Source organism: Periplaneta americana, chromosome 2 (genome assembly GCF_040183065.1).
Source record: "Periplaneta americana isolate PAMFEO1 chromosome 2, P.americana_PAMFEO1_priV1, whole genome shotgun sequence".
NCBI classification, from domain to species: Eukaryota; Metazoa; Arthropoda; class Insecta; order Blattodea; family Blattidae; genus Periplaneta; species Periplaneta americana.
In genome coordinates, this window is record NC_091118.1 from 146,796,102 (window position 1) to 146,820,568 (window position 24,467).

General features: G+C 33.8%; 1 protein-coding gene across 1 annotated transcript in view; it reads right to left on the reverse strand.

Moving 5' to 3' along the window:
* Window positions 1–1,359: 1,359 nt before the first annotated feature.
* Window positions 1,360–24,467, reverse strand: part of fws (four way stop) — a 31,650-nt gene continuing 8,542 nt past the window's right edge. Inside the window, exons 4-16 of the mRNA XM_069818631.1 lie at window positions 23,010–23,223; window positions 22,127–22,269; window positions 21,828–21,987; window positions 20,119–20,234; window positions 16,152–16,329; window positions 14,314–14,485; window positions 12,052–12,192; window positions 11,603–11,736; window positions 9,770–10,016; window positions 7,633–7,788; window positions 6,169–6,277; window positions 3,897–4,100; window positions 1,360–1,620 (exon numbers count right to left, since the gene is read on the reverse strand). Coding sequence (XP_069674732.1) covers window positions 1,423–1,620; window positions 3,897–4,100; window positions 6,169–6,277; window positions 7,633–7,788; window positions 9,770–10,016; window positions 11,603–11,736; window positions 12,052–12,192; window positions 14,314–14,485; window positions 16,152–16,329; window positions 20,119–20,234; window positions 21,828–21,987; window positions 22,127–22,269; window positions 23,010–23,223 — 2,172 coding nt within the window. The 3' untranslated portion in view covers window positions 1,360–1,422. The remainder of the gene's footprint in view (window positions 1,621–3,896; window positions 4,101–6,168; window positions 6,278–7,632; window positions 7,789–9,769; window positions 10,017–11,602; window positions 11,737–12,051; window positions 12,193–14,313; window positions 14,486–16,151; window positions 16,330–20,118; window positions 20,235–21,827; window positions 21,988–22,126; window positions 22,270–23,009; window positions 23,224–24,467) is intronic.

Below are 24,467 nucleotides of genomic sequence, written 5' to 3' on the forward strand. Positions count from 1 at the left end.
TTAACGACTTTCTAGGGCTGGCTTCTATGAGGCACCAGTATCATCTAATTTCTCCCCCATTAGAACACGGCATCTTCTCTCAAGGTTTTTGTTTAACACAGACCCCATTTTGCGAAATTTCTTAGCAATTATATAAATTGCATTTCTGCTTGGAGGATAAAATCATGGAAACTAACAGATTTTCGGCAGCAACTTCAACAAGAATATTTAGCAAATTTATTTTTTTTATAAATACCCTTTGTTCGATTGTAAATATCATGTAATAATATTTCTCCAACACGAATATTTAGCAAATGTATTGTTTATAAATACCCTTTGTTCGATTGGAAACACCATTTAATAACACTCTACACTACATAACCCAAATGACTCGAGACACAACTGATCTGATCCTTGTAAACAGAAGTAAAAGTAACAAGACAGCAGTCAAGGCAGATATTTGTGGCCAGTGATAGGCGGGCAGGTGGATAATCCACTAACACGATATTTCCTAGATCCATACAGCCACGAAAAAGAACACAATGTACAAATATTCCGTCTTTTTCTAATTCAAGGACTGCTGTAAAATCAAATTTATATAATTAATTTTAAGTATATAATTTTACCTTCTATATTTTAACTCTGTTCCCTTCTAAGACAGGCCTACCTACAATTAAATAAAATTTGCATAATTTTTAGGTACATAAGTTTAATTTTCCATATCTTTATTGTAACATTTCTGTCTTCTTCTAATGTGCCTACATAGACCTAAAATAAGTATTTGTAACCTTATTTTAAATCCTACTTTAGATGCTTAAATATACTTTTTTTTAGTAGAGTTCAAATATCTGAGGTCTACTCACAAATCGTTTGAATAACTTTGGTGCTAAGAGCGTGGACATCATTTGAATAACTTTAGTGGTAAGAGTGTGGACACTATCACGAAAACCACTTACTCTTATTTAGCGATTATGTAATTGTAATTATAGTTGTAATATTGCTACATGTGACTACTAGTAACATCACTGTAATTTAATTTAAAAAAGCTTCACAGTATCACATTGCAAACAGTGGCACATGCTGTCGGCTGATGCTTGTCAATACAACAGGGAAACATCAGAAATATGCTGGAAGCCACTCACTTTACATTCTGAGAGAGAGAGAGAGAGAGAGAGAGAGAGGGAGGGAGAGGGGGGAGAGAGAGAGCATATAATGCTTTCGCATCTCTTTGTCTTCTACCTCCCCTCCTTTTTTTTTTCTACTAACCCACAATGGCAAGCAGGTACTTGTTGGAAGCTAATCACTTGCGCATTCAAATACATTCAGAGTCAAAACATTGTATAAACATGAAATAATGAAATATAAGATGAGAGAAAGAAGTACCAGTATTCATGTATTTATTTGTTCACTTCAGAAGAAAATACAGTTTTAAATATACAAAAATTATTTTGTACTGTATACCATTCCTCTCTCAAGTAATGTTATCATAATTGGATACACAGCATGAAAACTTGTTCCTCCTCTTTGACGAACAACTTGTTGGTAACGTTGAAGAGCACCACCCATCAACTCCAGTCTTTCACGTTCTGAGGGATGGCTGTCCAGCCATTGTGAAAAGCGACTTACGGACCAGTTTGCACTCTGAAAGAGAATTATTACCCATTTATAAGCATCTATTCGAGTGTGTATGACCCAGTGGTGATATTCAGGCAGTTCGCATGAACTTGTTAAAATATCTCATAGGTTTGCCGAACCGGTAGTTGTAGTTTCGATATTCATATTTACCATTGGGCCTATTAAATTTATAGTAATGTACAACGGTCATAATACATATATTTATTTACCAGGAACAAAACTCCTGCCATCTATATTCACTTGTGAGTAGGCTACTACTCTTTGTGGTTAAGTTGCGAGAAATTTTAGTTTGCACACGGCCATCTTGATGCTCCCTCCCATTGCTTTCGTGCTGTAGCGTTAATTTTTTGTTATTTGGAACTGGTAACTAAGTATGAAAAGATAAAGAAACATTTCAGGATATTTTGAGAGAACTTCAAGTAAAAAGCTTAGTGTTGAATGTGAAGATTCTTCACTTAACTGGTTATAAAGTAGGAAGTGGAATACCAGTCGTAAGTGATTCTTGTAGACCAAGTAGACCTACTAGTTGCACTGATATTTTTGAGTGTAAATTGTTAAGCATATGGAGTGAGTCACGACACAAATATTTTAAATCTAAGTACCCTTGACAGATCATAAAAAGCTTGGACCATGTTGGCTGCATGGATTGCGCAAAAATCAATTCATGAGTGTTGAGAAACAAAAAGCATTCACATGTCGCAAGAGTGGCAAAATTAGTGTAAAACCTACAGAATCGATAAAGCTATTCAGCAAGCCTACATTAGGAAGAAGCTGCATGAACATGATCCCTCCAATACTCATTCCAAGGTTTGCTCTATTGTAAAAGCAGCAGAAGAAAATCGACTACAAGGTATTGTTGCAAAGGAAAATGGGAAAATGATATCTAACACAGCAAAAATATTAGACCAATGGCATATATGGAGGCACAAATGAAAATAACTCGATTTACCGCAATCAAAATCGTTAACCACATATTGTCTGAATCGAAGACAGAGATTTTTTCTAAAATTATAGATCAGGGTTCAAAGATGTGCACTGTTATTGATGGAGCCACAACTATTTCCAATCCAAGAAGAGTACTTTGGTGATATTTTCAAGATATGAAATAAACACAGTAGAAGAACCAGTATTTGTTTTTATTGACATGGTGGAGCTGGAATCTACTACATCAACTAACATATTCAATGTACTTCTTGATGCACTGAAACTTCATGGATTTACTCATGAATATCTACAACAAAATTTGATTGTATTTTGCTCAAATGGAGCAAGTAGGCCTACTATGTTGGGGAAAAAGTCTGGAGTGCCAAGCAGGCTGTTAGAAAAATACCCTGATATAGTTGTATGGCACTGCTTGAGTCACAGGCTTCAGCTTGCCTTGGATGATGCGATAAAATCTGTTTCCCAAGTAAATCACTTTAAAATTTTCTTAGACAAGATCTACACATATTACTATACATCGACAAAAAATCAAATAGAACTAACCAAGATTGCTCCTGGGTCTATCTCTCAAAGAATGGGATTTAACAAAGTGTGTGAAGTCATGGCTGAGGACAGAGAACCATAGTGCAGATGATCTGAGGATAAAAAAGAAGAGGGGCGAGAAACTAGCCTCAAAAAATGAGAAAGGAATTTGGAGTCTTATTTTAGCCTAGGTGTTTTGAAGTACGTACCTCTCGTCAATTCAAGTCATAAATCACAATATAAACATTATCTTTGTCACTACTGCCCTTCCAACAATAGATTTTTATTTACTATTTCTAATACTCATGAGAGAACCGGTTGTTAATGTGTTTGAATATCACCACTGGTATGACCTAGATTATAGTGAACTTGCAGTTACTACTGTGAAACGACAGTAGTTGATATACACTATTGCTATTTTGCATAAGGAGAAATAAAATAATCAATAACAAAAAATATTAATCACTTTTCATACACTATACGAATACTGTACTCTTTATAATGTTGTAGACCAGCATCACTTTGAATAACAGTAAATATCACGGACTCATAAATTTCTTCTTTTTTTCTTTCTCTCTTAACTTTATAATAAAGTTTAAATTATATCTTGATTACTTAGAAACTATGAACCATTTGAGAACTTTTAAAATCGTCAATCCTCCTCCCACGTTTTTTAAAGGAAAAATTTCGTAATTACTAATCCGAAGTCCATATTTTTTATCCTAAGTCGAATTCACAAGGTTTTATGTATATTTGTAACAGATTGTTATATTTGAAGTCTAGTGACAAATAACACCAATTCAGAAACTGTATATTACCTGATGTGGTGACAGAAGTTCATTAGGTCCTCGAGAAAACATAGACAGCAAAACCAGACTATAGGGAATTACATCTCCTAAGGCTGGACTTTCTGCAACTTCCTCTGAACTCAGAAACAACAAAGGTCGTAATGAACGCAGCATTCTAAACTGGCGACTGAGTTCTGATGTCTGCCTACAAAGGGGTGCCACTGCTACTTCCATCTATACACAAGAATAAACATATTTATAATAAGATGTAAAGAGAAACATTATTAGCACAAAGATAATCTTAACAGTGCTTCAAATCTGGCATACGGCAATAATGAGAAAAATTTTAACTTTTACAAAAAGAAACTTTATAAAGTATGCTTATTTTCCTTAAAGGTAAAAATAATCATTGAAAATAAAGTACTGAAAATGTATTAGAATCAGGCGCTAAGATGAAATTAAATAGGTTTAAAAAAATATATGCTAACTAAACATGGTATTACTGGCCTACGAAACTTAAATAACACATCTCTGTGGGAATAAAAAATAAAGGTACATGAAACAGATGTTCAAGGAAGAGATGGAAACAATTCATTTAAATACTATGTGAAAATAAAACGGATCTGTATGAAAGACTAGAGGACCTAGATTATATAGACAATTTATGTCTACTGGCACATAAGATAAGCTTAAAGGTCTAGAAGCAGCTCCTAGTTCAGGAGGACTGTGTATAAATAGTCATAACGCTGAAGGAATGACAGTAAATGCTAACAATGATTAGGATAACTGAGGATCACGGTTATTGAATATGTTTATAATTTTGTATACCTAGGGAAGTATCTTTTTTATCTTAGGTTTTTATTCATAGTCGTTTTAATTTCAAGGTCACTTTACGAATGTTGACTGTCTGTTTGAAGTTGTACATTGTTGTTACTACATTGGATTGGTATAGTATAATAATAATAATAATAATAATAATAATAATAATAATAATAATAATAAAACAGCATTTACATTTTAACTAATTAGATTAGTAGTTATTTTATCATCGAGGAAAGCAGGATTAGCCAGTCCTGGGATGTTTTACCATTGAGTGATCATTGCAATACATATATCTTAGAACGTCCATTGCATTGGAGTAGTGATCAGCGTGATGTGAAACTAGCGGGTCTGAGATCGAATTCTGGTTGGATAGGCGGAGTTATGGGGGGGCACTGCCCCACCAACTTGTCTGAATTTTTTTTTTCTACTAACGTTAGAAAATATTGAATTCAAAAGATCGTTTTTGCTTTTGTTTATGATTAAGTTTCTGTTCTGTTAGATTGATTAATTAATGTCTTCAGATCATGTGTCTGGACTACAATATTTATTTTAAATTTCTGAATGTCTAAGAATTCCTATACCTAATGAGGAATGAAAGCACTATAATGTTTCTTTTGTAACAGCCTGTACAAGTCTGCAGGTTTCAGGCCACCGCTTGGAGAAATAAGAATAACATACTGCACAACAATGCAGAAAAAAGAAAAGTGATCCAGATATAATGTGTAAACTTAAAGACGAGATTAAATAAAATAATTCGAGTTTGCATTTCATAATTATGCTATCTTCAGGAAGGTAAACTTTATATTAAAAAGTTTCTGTTAGCCCTGTTACGTAGTTTTATTGATGTATGCAGGTGTTTCTGTATGAGAGAGAAAAAGAGGGCATTTTTTTAAGTTATGCTCTATTATAATTTGTAGGCCTAGTAAACCTACAATTCAAGTCTTATACAACTCGGTCCGAAACATCACGGATGTGGATGTAACACTGTAAGAAATATGCCCTCGAAAATACCTTTATTAAATAATCATATTCCGATATACTATACCAAGCTATAACGGGGGGAAGGAGGTAAATGATGTGCCCCATAACCTCGTTATATGGGGATTCTATGGTTTAGCTTTGCCCCCCCCCCCCCCAAGGAAACGGTTCTCTCTCCGCCTATGGTTGAAACAAGTTGTCTAGTTGAGTTTTTTCCGTGTTTTCCCTCAATCCATTTTGAGCAAATGCTAAGTACTTTTCGGCACCTGACCTGAGCTCATTTTGCCATTTCATACTGATGTCATCTTACCATATGGGACCTAATGAGTACCCCAATCTCAGAACATAATCATAATCGCCAAAACCAAAAAGTGGACTGAAAGAAAAAATAGAATTGACAAGAAAAATGCCTGAAGATGTATGCCAAACACCCATGCATAATATACGAGAAATTATAAATAATTATTGTTCACACTAGCTGTTCACATTCCTTATTACAAACCTGACTAAAATCTGCAGCAAGACGAGCTCGCCCACCTTCTCCCAAAGGACGGACTAAACATGAGTGGTTGAGAAATAATTCTATGCAACGGCTTGCAACAGGTACTGAACTGTAACATCATATAAACAATACTGTGTAACAACACATTAGAGAGAGATAACAAACAGTTATAGCTGCCATTTTAAGGATTACCATGAAGATACAGCCTACTGATCAATCCAAACAAGATAATATTTTAATTTATGTATGTTAATAATTTTAATGCAATAGTATAATAACTGTTTTTGTTTTGTTTACGTAATTTTGAGTGGGCAACTATCACTTTCAAGAAACTATTCCATTTTAATTTTAAGAATATAAATAATTGTGTACTATAGCTAAGGAGTCTTACATGATATATACTATCATTCTAGTTAGTGAAGTGTGTAATGGAGGGAGAAAGAAACTGACCACCCTATCCCATTACCTCCTTGCTTTGTTGCATCATGAGTGATGCCTTATTAGTGTCACTTATAAGGTTCAAACCTGTCTTCGGACAGTTGACTAAACAACATAAAAATATTCCGTCTAAATACAAGATTTGATGTGTCTGAGCTTTTTGTAAAATCTCCACATTCAATTTTAATTGCAATTACTGTATGCATTACTTTTGAAAATCACTGTATATTTTTTTGCCATAATAATTTTGCTTTTCAGTAATAATTTTCCCTTTAGTCGTAATGCCATAATAGTGAGGGAAGATGCATAATAGTTGGCGCCTCTGCACATTGTTAATCAGTTCTGTTTATTTTCAAAAGTTCCAACAATCTTCGCAACAATACTAAAAACTAAAATCCTTATTTCCCTGATTCGACCATCGAAGAGACATTTGCCTACAAACTGAGTAACCTGGACAAGGAAATGGTTATTTCTTGTGACATAACTTACTTCCACTTCTAAAGGAAGCCATGTATACACATTCAGCACTCTTAAAATCGATTACCGGTACATCAGCTGAGTTGTTGTTGTTGTTTAATCAACTGTCCGAACATAGACCTGGACCCACAAGTGACACCAACAAGGCATAACTCATGAGGCAACTAGGTCAGGAGATAATGGGGTAAGGTGGCCAGTTCCTTTTCCCTCCTTTGCATACATCGCTGAGCTAGATACATATTACACTAATCAGACTTCAGATTTATACAAACAATTGTTCTTCCTCTGATACATATCATCAAGTGAGATGTACTGCCTGAGATGTACATATCAGCCAGAACCCCCATCATAGGTAATCAGCTGAGCTGACCTCACAAATATCGGATTCAATGGCAAACACAGTACTGGTAACTAGTGGACCACAGAAAATGGCTACTATGAACAATCACTTAATTAGCTATGTTTTGTCTTATGAAATGTCTTGCTCAGACAGGGGCTCAAAACCAAAATCCTAGTTTCATTAAAAATTTTAATGCACCTTATTCTTACCATTTCATAACTATGTCCTGATTCTGGAAAGACACCAGGTAATTGCTAGCTGCCCTGGCAATGAAACCCTGCAATTCCTTCATGTAAAGAGAACATTGTGCAGCATCTGATTTCCTCATGCCCATGTGGGCATCACTATCTCCTGCTGCAGGTCCCCTAAAACATGTTGAAATATACGATTAAATATAAGGTGGATCAAAAGTCGCTTTCCCCAATATTCGTTCTTAGGTTTCATACTTGTACACATATACAGATGTCATAACTTGAATAAATGAATAGCTGGTGTCATAAGTGGTGGGTTGACAACCATGTCTGTGCATCAACTGTTTTTCCAATGTCATGTCTTGTTATTGTTTTGTTTTATTGTGTTGGGTTGCATCTCTATGCATGCCTAGTTGTAATACGCTGTTAGTGTCGGTAATGTAAATATTTCATACACCCAAACAAAATATTGCAGCCACGAAGATGGAAAGTATGAACTAAGTCGCGTGAAAAGCATTATAGTTATTCAGCATAAGTCTTATAAATCAAGGATTTTTGAGCATTAATAATGAATATAGCCACCTCAAACTATAGCCTTCCAATTAAGAAAGTGTACATTTGAATCTTGAAAGTGTTAAAAAGAATGCCAATGGGTTGCTGGCCCAGAGGACTACAGTTATGGGGTTTCCACTAATGTAACATTTCTTCTACATTAAAATATTAATAGTTGTACTGCTATAGCACAGTCTCCAGAGCCTCGTTGGAAGCGAGGCATGGACAATTCGAAAAAAAAAAAAAAAAAAAAAAAAGAAAAAGACGAAAGCAGAATAACAGCTACAAAATGAGGTTCATGCGATTGACAGCAGGACCACAAACGTAATGAAGGTATAATGGCAGAACTTTCAGTTGAACCAGTTCTGCAATAGTATATGTAACAATCTCAGACTAACTGGATGAATAATCTAAGATGTACGCGATCCCACAGGATACCAAAATCCACTATCAGTCACAAGGAAAAAGAACACTGGGTTGTCCAAGGAAACGATGGCATCAAAATTCCTCTTTGAGACAGGCCGTGTGGCGTAATACTTGTTCTGGAAGATGATAATGATGATAAGAAATAGTCAATATTTACCTAATTGACCTACATCATTCACAAACTAATCTTGAAAACATCACTGCACTATACTGGACAGCGAGGAAATTAATGGGATAAACTCCTATAGCAGGCCATTAAAAGAAGAGGAAGAAGAAAAAGAAGAAGAAATACAGAGTTTGAAGAATTTCAGTAAATTAGTGCTTGCATTTACGACCATGAACCAATACCTACGAAGAGATCTAATTCTTCTATCAGGATTGATCTGTTAGATCTTTAAGGACTAAATCTCTGTGGCTGCAAATACACTCATTTAGCAGTTCTCTTAATACATCCCTTCCTCCCAGAGGGACGGTATGTACAATAGACCATATGGTCGCAGGTCTCCATCTACATTTTATATTAATAAAAAAAGTTACAGTGACCACAAGAATTCAGACATATATACAGACATTCCGAAAATAGTCAAAATGTCTCAAGGGGACACAGAACTCGTATGTTGGTTTATGGTAAACTTTATCACAATGCATGGATGAACAACCCATGCTGGTCATTTTGTGACACACAGTTTATGTCCGCCTATATTGAAGTTGCACACTCATCTAACTTCTATTCAACAGCTGACCTGCATAACAGAACATATACTCCAAGCTGTGCACACATGCAGGATAAGCTACGTGAGTGTAGAAGACATGCTGTTGCTAGATACTCCTGGTACCAACAGGCTGGAGAATTAAATTTATATAACTGGAATATATTTTGGAATCAGGAACAACACATTAATATTAGCATATTATAATTATAAATATTCTTCATATCACTGTTGAAATAACAATACAGAGCATTCCTATGTAGACTAGTTTCAGATAGTCACATTCCGTTGGCTTATATAGGCCTAACAGTAGTGTGGAGTACCAGTCTGTGTAGGGACCTGTTCACATGCCAGCATATGACCACTTACAGTCCACCAACAGATTTTGTTAGAACGAGGCTGGAGTGGAATCGGTCGGCATAGGAACTCTCTGTATTTGTTATGTATACAGAGAATGCATTACTCACATGGAATAATCTTCATTGTGCATTGTAAGAATAATTGCCTCTATTGCATCTGATATAGATGCTAAGAGGGGTGTTAATATATTCTCAATTAGTCTGTCTGTATAACTTAATGATTCCTGTACTATATTAGCAGCATCAGATGACAAACTTGTCTTCATATTTGACATAACTCTTCCTACTTGACCGTTCAAGTAATGTAACAGATTTGCTATGGAGACGTTTAGCATCTGACCAGGTGTGCTGGAATCTGAAAAATGTAAAAAATGGGAAAAATATGCATCAAGGTTACATTTCTTTTTTTTCAAATACCATCTTATTGAGTGTTTTCAGGCAGTTGACTAAACAACAACAATGACGAGTGTTCAGTGACAATCTAGTGGATGGTGTGAATCAGTAATCCATAACTTGACAGCCTATGTTTAATTACAAAGGCTGCCAAGTTTAACCGATATCGTGAATATGAATGTATTAAGAAACTTACTATTATTAATTCTTTATGAAAATAATGACCAATCAATCAAACAAACATATACATAACTAATTAAGCCAATTTCCAAATGCCAAGCAAATGGGTAATTTACTAACTGAAGGACTTGTTACAGAAAGACTTTTCTTGCATATTGTTGCTATTTTCATTACTGATCTGCAATACTCAACCTCACTATGACGAAAGAGCTTATGTTTTGTCACTGTGCAAATCACCAACGGGAGTTTTAAGACGAAACCATAAAAATGAACTAAGTTAATTCCTCCTCCTCCTCCTTAAGGCACTACAACTTCAAAATTGAATGTCTTGGCCTTCTCAACAATTTTTTTCCAGGAACTTCTATTCTGTATGACCATCATCCAATCCGTGATTCTTAGCTTCCTCAAATCATTCACAATATCATCTTCCCAGTGGCTTTTCCGCTGCTCTAGTTCCCAGGGGTTTCCATTTATATATACCTTTCACTAGCCTCTGGTCGAAGTTAATTTAGATGATGAAATGTTCACTAAAAACTACAATGTGATCACATAGTTCCCATAGCCTGTCACCTTCTTCTATAATCAAATATTACAATCTGCATGACTTGAGTCAGTATTGAGAAAAAATTGTTGTTCAGAGACCTTTAAAATGACTCTTCTAATAATAATCTTAACAAATGAAACACAATGAATGAAACAACACTTATTTTGGTTGCAAACTCCTTGCAACCACTTGTCTTTCATCTTTTTCACACAATGATTAATGAGGAAACACACAATTTACCTTTTCTTTTGATTAGGAACACAGATGAACACCATTTTATGCGACTCATACTTATTAAAAATACAAAATAAAAGCAAAACAGCAATCACACATTTTACAGAACTAACAGAAACTTTGAACTGGAAGGGGGGAGGGAAGAGGCGAGAGAGACAGAGAGTGAGTGAGAGAGAATTTGCTATGTGTCGAATATACAATTAATGCATAATCTATGTCACATTCCTGTCATATGTTAGTCACTCTGGACAAGTTCCACCTGTTTCAGCCCGATGTGCCTTCTAAAAGCATACAAACTATAGTACTAAGTGGCCACCTGGTCTTCTCTGTAGATATAAGTCCAGATATAGCTTACATTTTCATTATGCAAATTCATGCAGAAATGTTAGTCATAAACTTAACTTCTGATTATCTAGGAAAGAAATATATACAAGAATGTACTTTAAATGTGACTATGGAACCTTGTATAATGTCGTGATGGAATTAATCAGAATCTTATTGGAATAATGAATAGTCCTAATAGAGTGCTAATTCAATTTAATGATAAATTTATTAAAATCAAAATATGAAAATGAAATTAGACAGTTTACCTATAACTTGGGTGGCCTCTCCATCTGTGACAATCATCTGTTCACATTTCAAGCAGAATAGTCGCACAGTCTTGCTGATGTTACGAGCAACTGTGCGACTCAGGGAAACATCAACAAGAGAGACACTCAGTTCACTGTTTAAAAACAGAGAAAAACCACTTTTATAAGAAACAGGAACAAAAATCTTCCCACATTTTTCAACTTATATAGACATAAATATTTACTGTAGCACTTTAAAAAGTTTGTCTGACAAGCTAAGGAGACTGAGGAAGAGGAGAGAAAGAGTGGAGAATGGCAAATAAAAGGAGAATGACAACAGAAGGGATGGAAAGAGTGTATAAAGCACATTGCTATGTGGAATATAAAAGTAGCTATTATATGAAATACTAATTATACAGTATTTAAAACTTAAAACACGAGACCTGTGAACAATTCTGTTGCATAATCACCTAGTAATTGTTCTGATCAAAGAGTCAACTTCCTCATGTGGTGGAACTGCATCTCCAGAGAACATAAGCTGAACTGGATCCAACAACCGTGACACAGATCGGGATAGATATGCATTCTCAAATTGTGATACCACTGTGCGACTAGAAAAATAAAGTAAAACAAAACAAGATATTCAGATCTCAACTCCAAGGCTACTTGAATAACTGTTATTAAAAAAACCACTTGTTTCACTTCAACACGAACTAATATAGCCTACTTTTATTTTGCATTTTTTGGTCTTTTATGGTCTATTGGTCATTTCTTAGGAAATGTTCTACTTTTTGTTGCATTTTTGCTCTTTTCTGCTTATGAAAGGACATTTTTTATGGTGTACTCGTAGTCTATATTCGAGAACCTACTGCAGATTACTTATGCAATTCGATTTCGTCTTACAAGAATTTTCCTTTGCACCTGCCTTGACTTCCGATCACTTAGTTACATGCTACCCCCATTCAACGCAACAGAACAAATACTACAGCTGCAATGCCTGCAGTCGGTATATTGTATTACATAAGTGAAGACGTAATAATGTCGAAAGAAAAACAGAGCAGAGAAAGTTTTTTGCAACAGTTAGTGACTAAGTTTGGTGAGAATGTATTTTCCATAGATGGAATTATACTATTATTTTGTTTGTGTTTTACTATTAAAATCATGGTCATTTTTTAACCTCTTCCCCTACTACATATTTTACCAGTTTTGTGAAAAAAAGTGTCATATTTTTTTTTATTTTCGTAAAGAGGTCATTTAATATTGCAGAATCACTGTACATCACTAATTTTCTTACATACTTAAAAAAGTCACTATGAAATAGACACTGGGACTCAAACGAGTTAACTCGGGTTAATAAATTTTGACACATGTTAGCAACCCGAGTTAACTCGGGATAATAAGGGAAGTGGTTAAATTGTAATAACATATTTTCAGAAATTGATTTTTCTGTTTTTTTTTTTGTCATCATCAACTTCTGAGCCTTATTAATGAATATCGTAACCAGTGCAAGAAATTAAATGCAGCATTTGCTACTCAAGCCACTAGTAATATCTTAAATATAATACATATATAATGATATTCAAACTTAATTTATTTTTACAATTAATTATATGTTGTAGGTTGCACTGGCCTATTGCCGCTAAGGATCAATGATGTGTTGCTTGTTGCATTGGCGCACTCCTCCTAAGTGAAATGCACGTAGAGTATTACAGAAAGGACAACAAACATATTTCCCGAATAGGTGACCACTTAACATTACACATTAAAAAATAATGGTAGGAGCCAGCTCTGGTATCCACCTGATGTGAGGTTGAAGAAACCCAAATAGGACTAAGGGTGAATATCAACAGGGTATGAAAACCCTTAATAGTTATAAATAATGGTCGGACATTCAGTACTTTGCCAGTTGGACATTATTGAGAACACACTTCATAACAGACTATAATGATTCTCTGACAAATTATAATATGGAATATGACTTTACACATAATATTCCTTTCATGTATCATAATGTCCTTTAAAAAAATTCAGAAGTTTTCTTAAGTACTCTAAAGAAATTACATTTTACAATTTTTCTTATTTCAGAAAACAATTCCTAGTTTTAATTAATTTTAAGTCCACTTAATCTTTAAACTGAAGGAACTGTTGAGATATTGTATGTATATTAAATTTGGTCAAAACAAGTTTAATTAAATAAGTTGTTATTAGGGACTAACAAAATAAAGACACTTTCACACCAATTAATATATGCTCGTACATGTTCATCTACGGTAATTGATGATCAGAAGCAAATCATACACAATTACACGTACATGTTCGGAAGACATTATTAAAACTTGAATTAATCTAATTACAGTAATTTATCTAATGGGGAAAAATATATTAGGAACCAACTCTGACATATACATTCATGCACACAATAGATAACCATCGAAAAGTATTGAAAAGATTGCAAAACTGTATCATATTCTAATGACAATCTAAATTTTGATAAAAAACGCACGTAAGAAAGTTGTATACAGATATTAAAGGGCAGATTTCGTAAACTGACTGTAAATCATTGTCATGACATTTTCTTAATTATTTTTCATGTAGTTAAGCAGCAGCTTTCTTTTCTCAAAGACATCAATAAACAGTTAATATTAAATTTACTATCTGCTATCCATATGTAATATTTCAATGCAAATATCTGACCACATGTCTTAACACATCTGAAACATCTGACAACTTACTTTATGTGAAAATTTCCAGAATCACCACTTTCCTGATCAACACTTTTTGGTAATGTAGCCTCTGTGTTATCGGAGTTCTGGCTATAAGTTTGAATTTTTTTACACATGTCCAAATATAGGCGAAGAAATTTAGGATATTCTCCTTCCAAGGCTTGTTTTACGAACATCGAACCTAAACAATCAGAGTCACAAGTAATTCCCACATTCCAGAAGGCTTATACAGCAAATTGCATGTGATATTCTATCTGTATGTCAAACATAGTGTCTGAATATTTTACAGAAACATTTTGAGATATTGACAGTAATAAGAATAAATGAACCTGAAAAATATCAAACTTATATTCACATATTTATATTAAATTCATGGGTGAATGACTAACAGCCAAGTATCCGCCAATATAAAAAAATCAATGGAATACTGCTGAGGTGATACTAAATTATACAAACTCATTGTTTGTATAAACGCCCTCTACATACAAACAGAACAAGACAAAATACAGTATATTACCTTTAAATATTTTATGCAACTTGATTACACAACTTTTAAACTATATCACTTCGGAATATAAAGTATAATAGTATATGCTTTCACATGTTAATTAACTAGTCAACAAGGTAACCTAATTAATTAACACGTGAAGCATATATATATACTTTATATTTAAATATTTCTGTCCAGTTCCACAAGCACATTTAAGGTAATATCTTCACTATCGATAAATCCTGTTCTGAGACTTCATAGAGTCATCCAATTGCTAGAAAATATCGTACAGTCTCTGTCTTCAACAAGTTTTTAGAATTTGAGTGATGAAACTTCAGCGGTAATAGAGTGATGATTCCATTTTCGTTTCAATTATTGTATTCCACAGATCTTACATTAGCACTGAAGCTTTAAGATGTGGAACAAGTCGAAATTTTACAAGTTTACAATTTTTGGCGAGATGAAGTGAGACTGAGGATTCACCAAAGGCGATAACACTGGATAGGAAGCCAAATTTCTACAATATGATGAATGTTCATATTATGAATAATGTAAATTAAGACAGGTTTTTTCGAGAAATAGAGGGGCTGGGGAAGACAAAATGACAATCAATTATACAGAAGTTCATATGATACAATAAAGCACCAGTAGTTAGTAAGATATTAGTACCTAATTACAACTTTCTTTCGGCTTAATATCTTTTTAAACAAGTCACATCTTTCCTGAACTTTACTGAGAAGTACTGCACATAATATACAAGGAGAATTAGTGAAGTTAATGGTTATGCTAAATCACAAATATGAAGCTTTCATCATTTATTGTCAATATTTTAAAAGAAAGCTGACTTTTCTCCCGAATTATGTTTTCTTCTTTTACTCCAGATGCTTCATTATCATAAACATAATATTTAATGGAAGCCAACAAGCAATCTATTGCCGAACTAATTTAAGTAAATAATCGCAACTAGCTAAGTGTGCTCCCCTCCATCAAGAGAGAAGAACATTAGAGGTAACTGCTAGGTAGGGGGGAAGGGGAACAAACAAATTTAATTATGAAAACTTTGACCACCACATTGAAGAAAAATATTTTAAAGTTGACGAAAAAAATACAACAGCTTTATTAATTAGTAATTAAATTAATTACATAAGTCTAATATAAATCACATGTTTCCTCTGTTTAAAATTGTATTGCACAATTGATTTTGAAATTAAAGAAAGAATAAGTAGAACAAGAATATTAAACAGGAATGCACCTTTTAACTGCAAATTATTATACTTAATCAGTTATTATTGCACATAAGACAGAAAAAAAAATCATTCGTATTTTGGCTGTGCTTTATATAAGAAATATCACTAACCTTGTGCAGCTTGAGCCAGTTCTTGGGCCAAAATGTTTGTAACAGATTGCCATAAATGTGATGCTAATTGTTGCTTTTCTTGTGGCAATAAATCCATGTAACATGTAGAATTATGTTGCGACAGCATTCCAGAGTCTCCTCTCAGTTTATGTACCAACAATCTTTGCAAGAGCTCAATCTGAAAATATTAAAACTTCACTTTTATTGAAAGGAATATCTCGCCCTGTAACATATCAGTGTCAGGGATGAAATGACTTGAATGCAGTACGTACTATTTATTAAAGTTTTTTAAAAATCCATTATACCAATATGATATGTTAATGATAAGTTAACTAGTCTCACATCAGACTTTTTAGTTTTATTTATAATCATTTTAACTGTGAGATCATACCGAACTCTCTGATCTGTTGGGATTTAACAGTGGATGATGTCCACCATATCGTCTGGTGAAATAGTATTTTTATGTTGTTTTCTAATGCCAGGCATTTGACAATGAAGTTATTTGACCTCTTGCACTCCAATATTTTTCAAAGATATTGTCATGGTCAGCCACTGACGCACAGATTTTGAGGTGTTCTGAATTAATTTCTTGATTTGAGTTGCACAATGGACAGTTAGGGGACCGATATATTCCAATTCTATGCAGATGTTTGGCCAAACAGTCATGGCCTGTTGCCAATATATTTTTATATGTATCTTTGTAGTGAAAGTGGGAACCAATTCGGCATTTGCCTTTTAAATAACTAGTTTTCTGATTATTTCATGATCGAAGATTGGCCAACCTCGGGATTTGAACCTGGAATCTCCTGAATACGAATGCAGTGTGTTATCAGTGAGCCACCTCGCTTAGTATTAAATTTTTATTGACTATATTGTTAACATACCGGTATTCTCATTATTATGCACGAAAATGTATTACAACTCGTATTACAAGTTCTATTCAGCTATACATTTTATTTCAACAGTTTCATTTTAGAATATTACTTTCAAATTGTTTTGAGTAGATTGTGAAACTTACCACTTTCAATGTTAATGTTTCCAGATTAAATACGTTTTTTAAGTTAAAGGAACATTACATTTTGAGAATAAAAATAATCATGATAGGTCGAACACAGAGAGCTTCCAATCATACTCATCTCGGTCATATTATTCCATAGATGATTTTCTTTTTAATCCAATGGCAGGGCCCTTAACTTGTCATTATTCACCCCAACTCTACAAGTGTCTGACAAATGTCATTAGTGCTGAGAAATGTAGACAACTTAGTTCGTCAGAGACTATCCAGAGTGCATCACAGGTGGTGGGGTCCATATTACACTGATAATGAATGATGATGCTGAAAAATTGTTGTGATGTCTCATGCAGTGGCATAATATCAAGGGAGACAGGATAGACACTGTCTACCCAAAAATCACGAAATAATTCAAACTATAGGTATCTATAAATGTTATAATTTTCTTATAAGTTCTTTTTAAATTTCTAAACAGATTTCTTTTAACTTCTGATAAAGTTAATAAAATTCCGCGTAATCTATTTTAGGCACCGCAGAAATAAGTTTCCTGCAGCCATGGTGGATACTGCAAGTGGGGTAGACCGAACACGATTTCTCTCTCCCGTCTGCTTCAGTCTCTTGTAGCTGCACCAGAGTATCTGCTCTAGCTGTACTTTAAAAACGTACATGCACAGGACCTCTTTCTTCCCTCACACACACAAAATAACATAGCCTGCTGACAGGTGGCTAGACATGTCTACTCTGGTTTATACAGTGCAGCGATATGACAAGTGTTTCCTTCCCACAAGTATTGTTTTTTTGTCCTGCAGTTTTTAACAATCTCTATCAAGCATGGAAAGAGCTCAGGTGATGATCGGCATGAAAAATGTAACTTTAGATTCTAAACAGAAAGTTTTTTTTTTGTCAACTGTTCAAAGACAGTCTGAACCGCACAAGTGGTACCACGAAGGTGGTATACAGAGTATGCAGAGAGAAAAACATATTAAATATGCAGAAATGTTCCACATGTTGGGAAGAAACAACAGAAAACTGGAGGAAATATCATGCTCAGAAGCAGTTAAATATAATGAAAATGTGACATGGAATAGATGAATATTTAGTCACAATGTTGATGTAATATGAAACCTCGGACAGCAAGAATAAATTAGCCTTTAGAGGAAATCAAGAAGCCCAAGAATCAGTAAGAAAATACAGTTATTTAGATATCGACTTACTCGCAATAGAAAGACTAATTTGAAAGCAATTCTGTTTTTAAAGGTATATCTCCAGATATGCCTTACGATTTGATCCAATCTGTCACTAATGTTTTAAGGGAAAAGACATATTGTTCTCGGAATGATTTCGATATTTTGCGACTACCCATACTTTTTTGTTATGGTATGCCACTGGTCACAGGTTGACTGGAGTATCCAGAAAAAACCGCTGTGTTCCTGGACCATGGGCTTGCCCAACACAAGTTATAAATTCAAGTTTCATGAAAATAATGATAATAAAAGTAACAAAGAGAGTCAATTAAAGGTACAATTAAACTGACCCTACATTGAAAAGTATGCATGAAAAAAAAAATGTTAGAATTTTATAAATTTTCTATTATTATGGTACTACTTATGAGTAAAATATTTTAATTTTCACAAACATAAATTTACAACAAACAGATGCAATATAGATCAAAATACTTCTACTACTGGCTGTTTACACTTTACTTGACAATCAAAAAAGAAATGAAGAGATATCAAATTAATTAAATATTATGAATATAATTACAGAGTACAGCATCCAATGATAATAGATCTCACATTAGGTCTCATTTCAAATATAAGCAGATCAGAAAAAAGACTAGGTAAACCAGCTTTACACTAAATTAAACTTTGTAAAGCTGAAATAGAATAAGAGATCTAAGTGTATGTTTGTGATTGTAGTGGTGGCTGCGATGTGGTGGTGAAAAATGAAGTCGTAATAATGGAATGTTTTCTTTTTTTTTTTTTTGTTCAATGCGAAGATACAAATATGTTTATCAGTTAACTATTCCCGTCTCTTTGTAATAATGCAATTTATCAATATCCAACTTGTAATGCTACTTTCAGGTACAGACTGCGATACTGTCACATTCATTAACTTCTTTCGGATCAATGTGTGCGAAGCATAATACTTTTATCAGAGGAAAAATATCTGACGAAATTATTTCAATATTTACGAATGGTATTTCATTTTTCATTAATGAAGATTTTCTTGGTGTAGGTCTACATTTTATTTAACGATAAATATATGAAATGTTTAGTAAGATCATAACTTACATTAAATTTCGATACTGAAACACACATTGTTTAATGCTGCTGCTATTATTCGATAGTAGTGAGTTGGCTGATGCCAGTTTTTCTCTTATTTCCCAATATAATTTTGAGATTTTAATGTTGGAGATTATTTCTTGACAAGTTTTTGAAAAGTTGGGAGATGTTCTCTGTTCAGACTTTGTCCAGATTCGTTCATAATTCTAAATCTTCTATCTTACAAGCATCCTATTCTAAGTTGGTACTGCACTAAGAAATCATGACGAGAGTAAAAAAGGAATATGGCTGTTTCATTTCCTGCTATCACTATATAATCTATTGTGTTAATATTTTAAGGAGTTTCGTTAATGTTTCAATATAATGCACAATGGTCACTGATATGAAATTTTAATTATAAATGCCCACTATCAGAGCTGAATATGATACTGAATACATAAATTTGCAACAGACTACGATATAGCCATTACTGTGATTTTCAGGACTTCATTCAACACGTTATATATATATGTTTGTTGCACAATAAAATAATAAACGTGTTGTTATATAAATTTGAATATATTACATAGTGAAAAATAATTATGTAACTTCTTACTACATGTTTGTTAAGGAGAAGAAACAATTACATTGTACCTTTAAAAATTGTGTAACACAAGCTCACTGTAATTACCTGGCGGTATTCAGTGCACATTGATGAATCAAAGAGATGTTCTAATGCTGTCCATAAGCGTGAACGAAAATTGGCTGTGTTTCCAGGTGATGGCATGGCTGCTCTTCCAGGACCACCTAAGTAAATATATATGTATATACACATACAGTATGTATAAATGACAAAGTAATAAAGAGTACTAAATGTACTTGTGCGCATATACACATCAATGCAAACTTGATTTAAATTATGTAGTTTACAAGTAGGAGTTACGATAAATAAGCAGGGAAGTGTAACACTGCTCTTCTTCTTGGAGTAAGAAGGTGTAGTGTTAGTAGAAGTATTTTATTTAATGATACTTTCAAGTGCAAAGGTTATTCAGCACTGACATTCAACGTAAGTGAGAAATGGGTGAGCTAGGGCAAGGATCTTTTATGTATAATAAATCTATGTCACAGGCACAGGTCTCGTAACTTTACTTTCCTTCCAGAGAAAGCTACGGTAAGAACTTTATCGCCCTTTTAAATACAATGTCCTCGAATCTAATGTCCAGCATAGTAACTACAATGAGGTTAGTTGGAGGTGCTCGGGTTTTCATCCAGAGCTGGCCTGGCTATCAATGTGTTGGTTACCACGAGGAACACAAACGGATCTCTGGCACTTTTAGGCCTACAATCCTATGGTTACAATGCTTAAAAGTTACAGCACTTACAAAGCTCACATTTGTTGCTCAAAATGTCCTCCATTTACTGCAACATACATTTGACATCTTTTTATGAAATTTTCAGTCACTCTCGCAAGTTCTTCAGCACTGATAGAATTTACTGCATCTCTTATATTCTGTTTAAGTTTGTTTATGAAGTGTGGGTTTCTTGCATTCTGTAGGGTCTTAATTTAAGTAATTTCGTCACTACACGTGCAGAACTTTTACTTATTTCAGTTTACTGCGCTAAACGTCTGAGGGATTTTTGAGGGGTGTGTTCCAATCTTTCACCAATCTCATCTAATTTCTCTTCCGACAGAACACGGCATACTCTTCAATTTTTCATCGTTTACCGAATCTGTCCACACGAAGTTCTTATAAAGTCTTCTTATTGTACTGGCAGCTGGAACAGGTCTCTCTGGAAACTTTTCTCGAAATTTGCATCTTGTCGCCGCCCAAGATTTTCGTTTCTGTACGTATGTATTGTATAGACTATACTTAGATAAGTACGTTCATGTAATGAATAAGTCATTACAAGTTGCATCACAGGAAAGTGAGGGTGGGATTTGGGTAGAAGAGACTATGGAATGCACTCCTTGCAACCCAGTCCTTTAAGTGAGCACATACAAAATATGCGATAAACAACAAAAATTATGGTTGTACAGAATGGTTTACAGCGAAATGTTTTGAAAGCTAGAGCACGTGTCCATTGTTGATAAATTTGTAGCATGTTTATTTTTTTTCACTTGGTTATTTAACGACGTTGTATCAAATGCTGGGTTATTTAGAATCGAAGGAATTGGTGATAGCAAGATGGTATTTGGCGGGATGAAGCTGAAAATTCGCCATGGATTACAATTAGCCCAAGCGGGAATCGAACCTATATCCGAGAGCACTATGAATCAGCAGACAAACATGCTACTGCCTGAGCTATGCCGGTGGCTTTGTTAACTTTATTTAAATAAAGTAACATAAATTATTTCAATTTAAAGCACATCTTATACTTGTTATTACAGAAAATCCTTACCTCTACTTTTAACTTCTGATGAGGATGTTTGGCTCAATTTATTTACATCTAAAGCCTCTTTTATACTCTGCTTTATATTTCGTTCTGCAGTCTCAAGTACGTGGCTTACAGTGCTATCAAGAGAGCCGAGATTATAAAATACCTGAACAGCTATTCCCACCTATACAGGAAGAAACAAAAATAACAAAAAAAGAAACATTAGACGACACTTATGATTCAATTAGAAATTCATATGGAGTTTATATATGGAAAACTGATTTTTTAAAATTAAATTAAAAAAAGAACAGTTAATAAAGAACCTGTGACATATTTTGAGTTTGTAGTCCTTGTGTCAGCATAAGCTTGGCTTGTCTCTCAACCTCAATTCTGTGACTGCGAATCAAGTGCTGATCTTCTTCTAAAACTTCAAGCCCCGACAGATCCACATCTTCAGAGAGTTGAGCTGTACATAAGTAAAAATTATTACTATTTCAAACTTATACTTCCTATGAAGAGAATTTTCAGTTATAAAAGAAAATGATAGAACTGCAGAGTAGATTAAACACGCTGCATTATTGATATTAGTATTATTATGGCTCTTTATTTCAAATATCGTCTTTTCTTTTAACATGTCTCATTATTACCCATTACTCAATATCTGAAAAAATCTATGGTGTCATCTTCACTTACGGAAACTATTATTTATACTTTTAAATACCAGAGTATAGTTGGCAGACCCAAATGTGCATCTGCAAATTTGACTGATAAGCAGATGATAAAAAAGCTGTCTTGAAAATTTTACTTACAGCATTTATCAGTCAAATTACATAAGGGCTTTTGAATGGAACAAACTTAGTGTAGAAATTCCAACTTTACATTCCTCATGAAGGAAGATGTACGTACTTCGAGTTTTCTGTCTGAAAACTAAATTGTCCTCAACTGGAAATGAACTCATACATCTCAGTTCAGTGATAAGTACTTGAAACACTAGTATAACGGCGACTGTATTCAATACAATCTGACCACACACATATTTTATTTAAATAACTCAACAAAATAAATGTATAAACCGCACTTTATTACATCCTGGTTAGCAGTGAACAGATTAAAAAAAAAAAAAAAGGAGTAAAATTTTCAATTTTTACTCCTTCAATAGCATATTAGTCAATATGAGAACAGTTTTATTTACATTTTATTACTTACTCAACTCATTAAGACTCTGCGCAGCCTTCGTGATGTCTGGGGTAGAGCCTTGCATCTGTGTGGTAAGTCGACGTGATAAATGTTGAATTCGTGCTACTCGTCTTAAAAGATCTGATGTCGCATGAAGACGAGAAAGCATAATAGTCTGCAGTTCTATCTTGTTGAAAGGATCAACAATTTTTGTTCGAAGGCGCTCTACAGCAGACAATAAACACTGAAAACGGTAGTACAGTTTTGGTGACATATATTAAAATATTAGTCAGTCATTGTGTTTGGTCTCGTAAGTCACACCATGGGAGTTCCACCTTATATTCGTCTAACTCTAACGTATGACGAAAAAAGCCCAAGCTATAGTTTTAGAGAAAATTCCACTAGAATATGAAAAACCATCAAGAGGGAAATATTAAAATATTCTAGACTAAAGGCTAAATATTGACTAAATGCAAGTAATAAATGTCGAGAAATTCTCTACTATTATTTTTTGGGGCTCTATTAAGAAATTATATTTCTGCGTCTTTGAAGACATACTATCGCAGATTCTCTGTGTACTCTAATTAGAATATAACAACAGAAGAGGGCCAAAAGCGAATTTCTGGAACAGGAACATTTTGATTAAGGAACAGCTAACTCTCTTAACAAAACAAGCAATTACATCTTCCACATAATAGACACAACACACATTCACATGCACGATAGTCCATTGCAAAATAACGTACATTCTATAATGTATCAATTTCTATTTCTAGCACAATAGTCCATTGCAAAATAACGCACATTCTATAATGTATTAATTCCTATTTCTAAAATTTTCATCACTGAATATTCAAGAAATAGCTTACACAGTAATACCTACCTACAATGTAATCTGTTTGTGTCCGTAGTCTAGGGGAAATATACTAAGCCAGAATCATTACAAAATCACTATTATATTTCTCTGACATAAATTATTTTCACTGATTAACAATAACTTCTTTATTGTGTTAAAAAGTGTACCATACAATGACTCAATTATTATTATTTTTTTTGGTATAAGATATACTACAACATAATAACAGAATGTTAAAATGTAGCCCTGAGCAAATTCAAATATTCTTTCTTATTATTAAGTGAACTAGCCATACCCGTGCACTCCGCTGCACCCGTTAGAAATAAATATAAAGTAATTACATTATTAAAATAGGACGTTTGATCCAGGGAACATTCGTGTTTGATAGAAGGATAAATCGTTTAATATGTTACTTAATTTAAATTGCATCCAAATAATTAAAATGCGATCATTTTGGTCCAGAGACCAGTCATTGGTGCAATGATAATTCCTTTAACATGTTTCTAATTTTTATTACTTGCAACCATAGTTTAATGAACATTGACATCAAATAGATTTAATGTGTATACTTTATTTTACTTGTTATAGGTTTCCATTGAATTATGGTAATAACTTAATTTTAACCCTTGTTT